The 13,429-nt window shown below is 51.4% G+C and overlaps 1 protein-coding gene across 1 annotated transcript in view; it reads right to left on the reverse strand.

The window, feature by feature from the left end:
* The window catches only part of TGFBR1 (transforming growth factor beta receptor 1), a 325,401-nt gene that overhangs the window by 11,023 nt on the left and 300,949 nt on the right, over positions 1-13,429 (reverse strand). Inside the window, exon 8 of the mRNA XM_082258755.1 lies at positions 11,692-11,822. Within this exon, the coding sequence (XP_082114881.1) occupies positions 11,692-11,822 (131 nt within the window). The remainder of the gene's footprint in view (positions 1-11,691; positions 11,823-13,429) is intronic.

Below are 13,429 nucleotides of genomic sequence, written 5' to 3' on the forward strand. Positions count from 1 at the left end.
CCCAAAAGAGGGGCGGGGGCGGCGACTGTCGGAGGACTCAGAGAAAGGAATTTTACAGGTAAGATTTTACAAAAATTCCGTTTTCTCTTACGTCCTCCGACAGTCGCCGCCTCTTCATATTCGTCACAATGGGGACGTCCCAAAGCAGTGCAAACATGAGGGGTGGGAAACGCATCCGCGCCGTAAGGCAACGCAGTCTCCGCATCAAAGAAAGGAACCTTACCAAAGGAAGGAAACCAGCTGGGCAACAGGAAAAAAATTGCTCAACAGGAGCAACAACCCAGGAAAAAACAAAGAACCAGGGGATAAAAACTTATCCCAACAGCCAGAGGTCCCAACAAGGGACCCTAGGGAACTGCCGCACTAAGAACCTTGCGGCCAAAGGAAGCATCCGCCGATGCCTGAACATCCACCTTGTAGAACTTCGTGAAAGTGTGCACGGTCGACCAGGTCGCCGCCTTACACACCTGGGCTACAGAAGCCCCATGACGTACTCCGAGATCTAGTAGAGTGCGCCTTCACAGGCACAGGGGGAACCTTCCCCTGCAAAGCATAGGCCTGTTCAATGGTCTGCCTGATCCATTTGGCGATGGTAGAGGCTGACGCCGCCATGCCCTTCCGAGGACCCTCTGGAAGAACAAACAAGGAATCCGTCTTTCGAAAATCAGTCGATTTAAGGTAAACCCTGATCGCCCGAACAACATCCAAAGAATGTAGTCTCACCTCTTTCGGATGTTTAGGCTTCGCGCACAGCGAAGGCAAGACAATATCCTCATTGAGATGGAATTCCGAAACTCGCTTCGGAAGAAAAGAAGGATTAGGTCGCAAGACCACCTTATCCAAGTGAATAACCAGATACGGAGACTTGCAGGACAAAGCCGCCAGCTCCGACACTCTGCGAGCCGAAGTGATCGCAACCAAAAAGGCGACCTTTTTGGACAACATAGACAACGAGATCTCCCTGATCTGTTCAAAAGGAGCACGTTGTAACACAGATAGAACGAGATTCAAGTCCCAAGGGGGCAGAGGATCCCTCCTAGGAGGAACCAGATGCCGCACTCCCTGAACAAAAGTGCCAACCAAGGAGTTGTAAGCCACGGGACGTTGAAAAAGAACGGCCAGCGCAGACACCTGACCCTTTATCGTAGCCAGCGCCAAACGCTGATCGACACCTGTTTGAAGGAAGGACAACACTCGGGAAACCGAGTACGTGCGGGGTGAAAACCCCCTGGACTCACACCAGGCAAAATAGGCCTTCCAAGTACGGTAGTAAACCTTCCCCGAGGAAGACTTCCTCGCGTTGATCAAGGTATGAACGACCTCAGGGGAGAGACCCCTCTCCTTCAGGACCTCGGTCTCAACAGCCAGGCCGTCAAAGCCAGCGACTGTAAAGCAGGATGGTATATCGGCCCTTGAGACAGGAGATCGTCTCGAAGAGGCAGACGCCACGGGGCGTCGACCGCCAGATTCACGAGGTCTGCGTACCAGGACCGGCGTGACCAATCCGGCGCCACAAGAATCACCGTGCTGCGTTCCGAGTGTAACCTGCGAAGGAACCTGGACAGCAACTGAATCGGTGGAAACGCGTACATCAGCTCGTACTGATGCCACGGGGCCACTAACGCGTCCGACGCGTCTGCCCGAGGGTCGCGCGTCCTTGCCACGAACCTTCTCACCTTGTTGTTGAGACGAGACGCGAACAGGTCCACATCTGGAAGACCCCACTTCGCGCACAACATCTGGAAGACAGCCGGGTGGAGAGACCCTTCCCCCTGATCCAGGGTCTGGCGACTCAGATAGTCCGCCTGCCAGTTCTCCACCCCCGGAATGTGAACCGCCGTTATCGCCGGGACATGAGTCTCGGCCCAGGACAGAATGTCGGCCACTTCTCGAGCCGCTCAGGCACTCCTGGTGCCCCCTTGGTGGTTGATGTAGGCCACCGCCGTGGCATTGTCCGTCTGCACCCGAACCGGGCAGCCCTGCAGCCGGTCCGTCCAACGATGAAGACAGAGATTTATCGCACGCAATTCCAGAATGTTGATCGGAAGGGAGGACTCCCCCTCCGACCAAGTTCCCTGGGCGGACAGAACGCCCAGAACACCACCCCAGCCCGACAGGTTGGCATCCGTGGTGATCACCGTCCATGAGATAGGATGAAAAGACTTGCCCCCCGACACCATCGGGGACTGGAGCCACCACAGAAGGTCCCTTCTGGTGCGATGGCCCAACGAGATTCGAAGATCCAGAGATTGAGGTCGCCCGTCCCACCTGGACAGGATCTCCGCTTGGAGACCCCGCGTGTGAAACTGGGCGAAGGGAATCGCCTCGAAGGCCGAGACCATCAATCCCAGACATCTCATGCACGTCCGCAGAGACGAGTGCGGAAAGTCCCTGAGGGACCTGACTTCCTCCTGAAGAGTTCTGAGTTTGTCTTCCGGCAGGAAGACCTTCGCCTGAACCGAGTCCAGGATCATTCCCAGGTAGGGAAGACGAACCGACGGACTCAGTGTCGACTTTGGAAAATTGATCGTCCAACCAAACTCCTGCAGAGTTTGCATCGTGACAGACAGGTCCTTCTCTAGACCCTGGCTGGTCGCAGACCGAACCAGAATGTCGTCCAGATACTCCAGGACAGAGATGCCCTGGGCTCTCAATAATGCCAGAACCGGTGCAAGCACCCTGGTGAAAACCCGCGGAGCCGAGGCGAGACCAAAAGGTAACGCCACGAACTGGTAGTGATCCTCCGCAATGGCGAATCGAAGGTACCTCTGGTGACCCTCGAAAATGGGGATGTGAAGATACGCATCCTTCAAATCGATGGAGGCCATGAATTCCCCTGGAACCAGGGCAGCCACCACCGACCGCAGGGATTCCATGCGGAACTTGCGAACCCGCACAGAGCGGTTTAGAGCCTTCAAGTCCAGAATTGGACGAACCTTGCCCTCCTTCCTGGGCACGGTGAACAGATTGGAATAAAACCCCCGAAATCTGTCCCGATGAGGCACCGGGACCACCACTCCCTGAGCCCTCAGGTCTCGCACCGCCAGGTGCAGGTCCCGTAAACGCTCTGGAGACAGTTGAAGATTTGAGGGAAAAAATCTGCTCCCCGGCCGAGAGAGAAACTCGATCTTGTAACCAGATCGAACGATCTCCTGAACCCACCTGTCCCGCACGCGGGCCAACCAGGGTTGAAGAAAACCGAGCAAGCGTCCCCCCACCCCAAAACTGGGTGAGGGCGCCCCTTCAGGCCGCACTGTTATGGGCAGCGGGTCCGGACTGACCGGACTTCTGTTTACCAGACCTTCTTTTGAGAGCCTTGTCCCTTGAACGGTTTGCCCTTGTAGTGCGACCGAAAGGCACGAAAGGACCCCTGAGGGGGCCGAAAATTAGCATGCTTCTTCCCAGAAGCCCCCTTAGCCTTGGGGAAATGGGGCAAGAGAGTGCTCTTACCTCCGGTGATCCCCTTAATCAACACATCCAAGGACTCCCCAAAAAGGCGAGACCCATCATAAGGCAGATTGGCTAAGGTCTTACGTGAAGATTGGTCCACCGACCAACACTTCAACCAAACCAGGCGGCGAGACAACACCGCCACGCTGTGTACACGTGCAGCCAACGGGACTAAGTCCAAGTCCGCATCACACAGATACATGACACCCTGGTGGATTTGATCCACCATATCCAGGGTCGCCGGCGAGGCCGAATCGGCCACTAGGACGCGCCTAAGCATCTGCGTCCAACTTGCGACAGCCTGGGCCGCCATGAGAGAGGCAAACAGAGCTTTAAGCATAGAACCCGTAACAGAATAAGTATGATGGACAAGAGACTCCATTCTTCTATCCGTGGCATCACGGAACACCGGGGAATCCTCTGCAGGAATCGCAGTGGATTTGTTCAAAACCGCAATTGCGTGATCCACCGGGGGTGGCACACACCACCGTTCATCAGTGGAAGGCGAAAAAGGATAACGCAGCTTGAACCTACTTGGCACAGCAAAAGGTTTGCGTAAATTGCGCCATTGTTCCTTAACAGCGCGCTGAAAATCATCATTGCAGGGAAAAACCTGCGGCGTCCTGCGTTTTCTCTGCGTCCCATAAGCCGCCAAGGCAGCGGGGGGACACACTTCATCCTGCAAACGCAGCTTTTGTTTTATGGAAGCAATCAATTCATCCATGATTGCAAGCTCTTCAGGCGAGCCAGGGGAGAATTATCAACCCCCTCAACCTCAGCCTCGGACCCCACTAGATCCAGGGAGGAGCGGGACCCCGATAAGGAGACCCCCGCCATAACAGCCCCATCACCTTCACCCTCAGAATCAGAGGAAATAGAAACTCTGGGTCTTTTAGTAGATTGAGCAGCCACCAGCATCTGCACTTGAGCAGCAAGGCCGGCCACAATAGTGGCCAAATCCCCCCCTGGGGGGGAAACAGCGGTCCCCTGGCTTTCCACCAAGGTGGCAGGAAATTTGCCCTCCTGAGAATCCATTGCCCCAATATGATATGCCGGAGAATAAAGGGTTAACTGCCCCTTTAACAAGCGCGGCGAGCGCAGCCCACCGCACCACACACAAGCACAATGAGACCCCCACAGGGACAATAAACTGACACAGGCAATGGATATAGCAAGAACAGAAGGATAAAACCTGAGGAGACCCTCGCCGCTGCTGCTGCCTCGATCGGTGTACCCAGGAGAAGAGGAAGTGATGAGACCAGGGCGCTCTATTAAAGCCTATGGGAGGCTACAAGAAAATGGCCGCCATGCATGTAGAACATGCGGCCGGAGCGAGTGCAGGCAAAATGGCGCCGTTTGGCGCCGAAACCGCCGCTCCTACAGTACAGTAATGCACATAACACCATCCATATAAAAAAACATGGCAGATCGCCGCAGCGATCGCTGTATTGTGCCCAAACATGCCACAAATACATGCCCCACAGCACACAGCTTCTCACACTGAACAAGGCTGACACAGACAGTGTCACACAGCTCCCCCCCCCCTTGCAGCCCGCAGCATGCAGCAGAATGATAGGGAGACAAACAGTGTGAACAGAGGCAGGTTACACAGTCCCAGACTGACACCCCCCCAGACAGACAGGTCCCCACATAGATACACTTACCTCTCAATGGTGTGGGGGACCCGCACAGGCGAACAAGCTGCTGCACATGAGGCAGGGAGAGTCGCATACCAGACGCACAAAATGGGGGTTAAGAAACCGCACAGCGTCCAGTGAGGTAGCCACCTCACCAATCATCCCTGCACCGAACAGGGATGGGTCGTTCACTGTGCCAGGAGCGTTACCTGGCTGAACGCTCGATGGTAGGCTGGGAAGCCACTGACCCACGACCTGCGACCAGGGGGATCAGCCCGAGACCCAGCCCGCATGATCCTCTTCGTCAGAAGAACAAATGCTGACAAAAAGAACAGCTAAGTAAAGGTAGAGAAAAAACTCAAACAAAAAATCAAAAAAGAAGAAAGAGGCTGGGGCACAAAGCCCCAGCACAGAGAGAACCAGCTACTCCTGACAAGCTAGACATTGAAACTGAGATATGGTTGCAGGAAGTAGGAGGGTATTGACTGAGGGGACCACCCCTTGAGGGTGGGATATGTTAAAAGCTTTAATGTTAACATATTCTGTTGCCTAGCTACTCCTTCGGAGCAAAGTCTAATACCCCATTGTGACGAATATGAAGAGGCGGCGACTGTCGGAGGACGTAAGAGAAATAAAAATTTTAATTCGCTACTGCAGTGCAGTCAGCGCAAAACTGCTAGAAAAAACTAGGCAACAACAACAGCTACACAATAAAATACACATACATACTGCACAACTGCTATAAAAAGAGCAAGGCAACAGCTACACGTCACAGTGGATTGGACTGGACTGGACACTGAGTCAGTGGAGGACTACCTCTGTGTGCAGTATAGCACTCACTGCAACTACTGCTAGAAGAAAAGCAAGGCAAGTAGGCAACAGCTACACATGTCACAGTGGATTGGACTGGAGTCAGTGGAGGACTATCTGCACTGCAGTATGGCACTCACTGCAACTACTGCAGTCAGTGCAATACTGCTAGAAGAAAAGCAAGGCAACAGGCAGCTACACATGTCAGAGTGGATTGGACCGGAGTCAGTGGAGGACTATCTTCACTACAGTATGGCACTCACTGCAACTACTGCAGTGTGCAGTCAGTGCAATACTGCTAGAAGAAAAGCAAGGCAAGTAGGCACCAGCTACACATGTCACAATGGATTGGACTGGAGTCAGTGGAGGACTCACTGCAGTATGTCACTCACTGCAACTACTGCAGTCGGTGCAATACTGCTAGAAGAAAAGCAAGGCAAAAGCTACACATGTCACAGTGGATTGGACTGGAGTCAGTGGAGGACTATCTGCACTGCAGTGTCACTCACTGCAACTACTGCAGTCAGTGCAATACTGCTAGAAGAAAAGCAAGGCAATAGCTACACAGTGGATTGGACTGTGTACTACCGCAGCAGTAGGGCACTCACTCACTGGAATAATTTAAATTACTACTGCAGTATTGATTTAAAATTATTGCCGCAGTGAGTGGCGTTCTACTGCAGCAGTAGTCCACTGGCACTGATTCCAATCCACTGTCTATGTCTATTTTTTTTTCTATCACTTTTGCACTGACTGCAGCGCAGCGCAGTCAGTGCAAAACGGTTAGAAAAAAATAGATCGACACAAGCTAGACAGTGGATTGGACAGACTAAGTGGACTGGAGGACAGACACTACTATAGACTAGCTACACTTTCGAATCAATACTCCCAGTTAAGTATAATATAATAGTGCAGAAAGCATAACATTTCAGCATGTTCACCAGTTAAACGGCTTCTTTTCTTTTCATAAATTGCTGCCACTTCACTAAAAACACGCTCACTCGGTACTGAAGGAGGAGGAGCAGAAAGGTATCTTCTAGCATGAGAAGCAAGTCTTTTGTAGCGTGCCTCATTTTCTTTCCACCACTGAAGAGGATTACTTTTTCTGTCAATCCTTCAAATAGAGATGGAAGTTCATCATCCAGGTTCATTATTGCGGATTCTGATGAATTTTCTGTATGAGGCCCCAATAAAACGCTGAACATTGCATCTATTTCACCACAATTAATTTTCTCTTCTGTCCGTTGTCTTTTGGGATATTTTTCTCCTGCATCCTGCTCTTCCACATCAGAAACCTACTCTTCTTGTCCTTGACTTTTATTTTCGTCAGGAGGAACCTCCTGCACCTTTTGTTGAATATCTTCTGTCAGCAATTGCTTTTCCTTCGCCAATACATCATCAGAAGAGAAAGGATGGTTCTTGTATCGAGGATCCAAAAGACATGTAAGCACAACAGTTTTATTCTCCTCATGCTTCTCAAACCTTTTGGCGAGGCTGTCCCTCATGGCCTGCCTACATGCTTTGATGCTACGTGTGTTGGGTCCTTCATTCTGTTGAAGCATCTTCAGGAATCTCACACATGGGATCACAGAGGAAACAGATGAGTCCTAATGACTCACCTCCAGTGTCACTTCCTTAATGGGTATGAGCGTCACTATAATGTTGCCTACTATGTCCCACTGATCTGCAGTAGGGTAAGAATGTCCTCCAAGTCCATATTCACCAGAATATATAGTGAGAGCTTGCTTATGCTCCAGCATCCTTTGTAACATGTGTAGCGTTGAGTTCCATCATGTTGGAACAGCCTGTATCAGGTTGTTTTTGGGTAGGCCGTGGTCTTCCTGAATGCACCCCAGTCGCTGCTTGGCAAGAACAGAATGGTGGAAATGGCCTGCGCACTTCTTCAGCTTTGTAATAATGTCCAGCAAAGCTTTCTGGTGTATAGACCATCATTTACCACCAGTTGGAGGGTGTGTGCCATGCAACTGAGGTCTGACACTTCAGCAAGTCTCATACCTTTAACCATGTTCACTCCACTGTCTCGCAGCAAAAGCATCACTCAGTTTTTGCTGATTCCCCATTCTTCTAGCATGCCTAGAAACATTTCTTTAACCACTTGCCTACTGTGCACTTAAACACCCTTCCCATCCAGGCCAATTTTCAGCTTTCAGCGCTGTCACACTTTGAATGACAATTGCGCGGTCATGCTACACTGTACCCATATGAAATTTTTATCATTTTTTTCACACAAATAGAGCTTTCTTTTGGTGGTATGTAATCACCTCTGGGTTTTTTTATTTCTTACAAAAAAAAAAAGAATAAAGACAGAAAATTTTGAAAAAAAAAAAAAAGTTTTTCTTATTTTCTGCGAGTAAATTTTGAAAATAAATTTTTCTCCTTCACTGATGTGCGCTGATGAGGCGGCACTGATAGGCTGCACTGATGGGCACTGATGAGGTGGCACTTATGGGCACTGATGAGGTGGCACTTATGGGCACTGATGAGGAGGTACTAATATGCCGCACTGATGAGCACTGATAGGCGGCACTGATAGGCGGCACTGATGAGCCCTGATAGGCGGCACTGCTGGGCACTGAGAGGTGGCACTGAGAGGTGGCACTGCTGGGCACTGATGGGCACTGGCGGATGGCACTGGACACTGACGGGTGGCACTGATGAGCGGCACTGATGGGCAGCACCATCAGTACCCACACTCAGTGCCCATAGTGCTGCCAGTCAGTGCTCATCAGTGCCTAGATGAGCAGGCACTGATGGGCACTGACTGGCAGCACTATGGGCACTGATTGTGGGCATTGATGGGGGCACTGATGGCGGGCACTGATGGGGGGGCACTGTGTGTATGTTTTTACCTTTTAGTAATCAGGGCACTGGTGATCAGTGCCCTGATTACATCGCTGTGTGTCCCCGGCGCTGTGAGGCTCCCCCTCCTTCCTCACACTGCAGTGTCTGTGTGAGGAAGGAGCGCCGGCGATGAGAGATGATCTCATATGTTTACATATGAGATCATCGCTCATTGGATGGCCCGATCACGTGGTGAATGGCCAATCACAGCGGCCCACACAGATTTTCCCCGCTGCGCGCTCGCGGGAAGGCGCGGGGGGGCGTGTCACTGGAGGGCGTTTAAAAACGGCCTCCCGAAAATTCGAGTCCGCGCTGCAGCCGTATATAGGCTGTAGCGCGGATGGCAGCAGGTTAATGTACTCCCCAGTGTGGGATCCTTGCATCACTTTTGTATTCAACACCAAATGCCTTCTTGTCCATCCACTGTCAATGTAGTGGCATGTAAGACTCATTAGCGATTCTGTTTGTCCTGACCAGCAGTCCACTGTGAATGAGTTGCCAGCATTCCCTGGTTGCAGCATAGTCTTAACTTTGTCAACGACCTTTTGGTGAATCTTTTGCAGCATTTCAGTGCGATAAAACCTGTCACTCTTCAGTGTGTACCTTGGCTCAACTATGGACATCAACCGCTTAAATCCAGAGTCAGACACTATTGTAAATGGCTGGTTATCAGTGACCATCATCTCAGTGATTATTCTGTCCAGCAGCTGTGATCTTCCATCAGATTTTAGCGACCTGTTTTTTTTTCTGAAACATAGTTTATTGTTGCCTGGGATAGGGATGATTCACCTTGTGATTCATTTTGTTTTTTTCTGTCCTGCATGATACAATTCAAGATGATGAACTCTTAGATGGGCCCAAAGATTAGACGTATTTTGGAGATAGAAAAATTAAGAGTCAGACACTAACTTAGGCTTACACAAAATGGCTGGCTGGCACCCTGTTGTGGGTGGCTGTCTGGCTGGCAGGCACCGTGTGGTGGGTGGGTGGCTGGCACCCTGTGGTGGGTGGCTGTCTGGCTGGCACCCTGTTGTGGGTGGCTGTCTGGCTTGCAGGCACCGTGTGGTGGGTGGGTGTGGCTGGCTGGCACCCTGTTGTGGGTGGCTGGCAGGCACTGTGTGGTGGGTGGGTGGCTGGCACCCTGTGGTGGGTGGCTGTCTGGCTGGCACCCTGTTGTGGGTGGCTGTCTGGCAGGCACCGTGTGGTGGGTGGGTGGCTGGCACCCTGTTGTGGGTGGCTGTCTGGCTGGCACCGTGTGGTGGGTGGGTGGCTGGCTGGCACCCTGTGGTGGGTGGCTGGCTGGCACCCTGTAGTGGGTGGCTGGCTGTCACCCTGTGGTGGGTGGCTGTCTGGCTGGCACCCTGTGGTGGGTGGCTGGCCTGGCACGTACAGGCCCAGGGACTGTGGCTGGAGAGCTGGTACAGTCAGACTCAGGAGGAGGACTCAGGCAGGGCCTGTGGCTGGCTGGCTGGTTGGACTGTGTGGGACTGGGTTGCTGGCTGGCACCGGGCAGCTGTGGGTGGTGGGCAGGTGGGTGGCCGCGGTGGCTGTATTACAGAACACAACAGAGAGATACAGAACATGTTTCAGAGTGTTTGTTGGTCACTGTTATAATTTATCACAGAACAGATAGACATGAACATTCTCCTTCTTCTTGTCCCGACTGACCGCCTGTGCCGCATGCAGACTCCAGTGTGGCAGCGATGGGTAAGACACTGTAAGGAGGCAGAGGGAGGCGGCCTAAGAGCTGTTCTGTGCGCGGAGGCGCAACATATGCGATTACATCATGATATATCGGGGAAGGTGCGTATCGGCCCCCGATATATCGTTGTTGCAGATAATCGGTCGATCTCTAATAGAAACCCCCCCCCGCATGATCATTCGTCGCCAGCGGTGCACCCCCCTGCGGCCTAAAGCTCGGTCCCTGCCCCCGGGAGTAGTCACAAACATCCCAATAGCTCCTCGTAGTGAGGGGAGGGGGGGCGGTTAGGTGGGCGGTGCGTGATAGGACAGAGGGGAACCCGAGGTTGTGAGAGGGACTGACTGTCCTAGGGAGGGGCCCGCGTCCACCTCAAAACCCACCAGGGGAAGAGGGGGGAACATTTACTAACCATAACAGGAACAGGCGGGCGCCATCTCCTGACAGAACCCCTCTCCGCCGAAGTGTGGGGGGGGGCTGTCAGCCGAATAGAAACGCTGCGACCTGGGCCTAGATTGTATGCGACCTGGCGAGATGCTTAACTCGCAGAGCCAGTCCCCGTCCAGTGGGACTATGTACGGCCGACCTAGTGCAGAGCTAAGGTCTGCATGCGCTCGTTGGCCGGCTGGGGTGACCACTGGATCTATATCAGTGTTTCTTAACTCCAGTCCTCAGGGCACACTAACAGGCCAGATTTTATGTATTACTTTGGGGAGATGCAGACTAGAATATTGCAATCACTGAGCAGAAAATTATATCACCTGTGATGCATTTCAGTTTTCTTGCAAACCTGGCCTGTTAGTGTGCCCTGAGGACCGGAGTTGAGAAACACTGATCTATATATCCAGCCTATTGCCCAGATCCAGCATAGTTGCTTGTAGATCTCACAAGAGAAAATCTGGAGAAAAAGCTAGAAAAAACTATCGAGAAAAAATTGACATGCTATAGCAGGGAGAGAGGGTATACCCCCTGGGACTGCCGATAGGCGTAGCCAGAACTTTTTTCTGCCTAATGTCTGCCTAGTGTCCTACTCCTGTAGGGGGCAGTATAACCCTACTGATATGAAGATCAGAAGACTGCGTCCGTCAATGAACGATAGAGAAAATGTGTTTATCTTGATTATATCTTGTGTGTGGTGTGGTGACAGGGTCACATTAACCTCACAATATTTCATCTACCCAAAACAAATCCCTTTGATTTGCAAATGCTTTACATATTTTAAATATTACTTACTTCGCAACTCTGCCATCGATTGGGAATGTTTGGTCTCAGTTTCTGCTCACAAACCACCTTCTTCATCTCCTCTACTGATGGGTCAGATGGAACAAGATCATAGTAAGGTAACTGATAGTCTTCATGTATTCCTATACAAACAAAAAAAAAAGTATATAAATTATAAAATAAAAAAAAAAGTTCATAAAAACGGTCTCCCAAAAACTGAATTTTGTAAAATCTTACCTGTAAAATTCCTTTCTCTGAGTCCTCCGACAGTTGCCGCCACCTCAAAGTCATCACTATTGGGTATTGTCGTCTGCTCCGCAGGAGTAGCTAGGCATATAGACTTAGTTAAAAACAAAACGCATTTGGATGTATACACCCCTGGGGGCTGTCCCATCTGGTCAATATCAATACCCCCCTGCAGTGTCCACTCCCAACTCAGTTTGGTAGCATAGCAGTAAGAACAAGAACCCCATAGAGGGGCGGGGGCGGCGACTGAGGACTCAGAGAAAGGAATTTTACAGGTAAGATTTTACAAAAATTCAGTTTTCTCTTACGTCCGCCGACAGTCGCCGCCACCTCTAAGTCATCACTATTGGGATGTCCCAAAGCAGTATAGACATGAGGTGTGGGATACACAACCGTAGAAAAGGGCAACATCGTACCCATATCAGAGAAAGGAACCTTACAACACTGTAAGGGAACCCACTGGGCAACAGAAAAATAACAATGCTCAACAGGAGCAACCGCCCAGAACAGCAAACACCAACAGCCAGGGACCCATAAAAAAACCAAGGGTCCTTCATGGCACTGCCGCACTGAGAACTTTGCGGCCAAAGGAAGCATCAGCTGATGCCTGAACGTCTACTTTGTAGAATTTTGAGAAAGTGTGCACCGACGACCAAGTCGCAGCCTTGCACACCTGGGCCACGAGGCCCTGTGCCAACAAGCCCAGGACGTACTCCCAGATCTAGTAGAGTGCGCCTTAACAGGGAAGGGTGGAACCCGTTCCTTCAAAGCATAAGCCTGTTCAATGGTCTGTCTGATCCATTTGGCAATAGTTGCTGCGGATGCAGCCATGCCCTTCCGAGATCCCTCAGGAAGAACAAACAGGGAATCCGTTTTACAATAGGATTCAGTAGACGACAGGTAAACCCTGATCGCCCGAACAACATCCAAAGAATGCAAGGCAATCTCCTTCGGATGCTTAGGCTTCGTGCAAAGCGAAGGCAGAATAATTTCCTCATTAAGGTGAAATTCAGTGACCACCTTGGGAAGAAAGTACAGAAGTGTCCTCAACACCACCTTATCCCTATGGATCACCAAGTAAGGGGAGCGGCAAGACAACGCCGCCAGCTCCGACACCCTGCGAGCCTAAGTGATCGCCACCAAAAAGGCGACCTTTGACAGCAGAGGTAAAGAGATCTCACTGATATCTTCAAAGGGAGCATGCTGTAGCACGGACAGAACCAAGTTCAAGTCCCATGGAGGTAAAGGCTCCTTCCTGGGAGGAATCACGTGTCGCACACCTTGAATGAAGGTGCGGACCAAAGAATTAGACGCCACCGGGCGTTGGAAAAGAATAGCCAGGGCAGACACCTGACCCTTGATTGTGGCCAGCGCCAACCGCTGATCCACTCCAGACTGGAGGAAAGCCAACACTCTTGACACCGAGTACGAACGAGGTGAAAACCCCCTGGACTCACACCAGGCGAAATAAGCCTTCCAAGTACGGTAATAGATCTTACCAGAA

The sequence above is a fragment of the Pelophylax lessonae genome (assembly GCF_965119305.1).
Source record: "Pelophylax lessonae genome assembly, chromosome: 5".
In the NCBI taxonomy this organism is placed as follows: domain Eukaryota; kingdom Metazoa; phylum Chordata; class Amphibia; order Anura; family Ranidae; genus Pelophylax; species Pelophylax lessonae.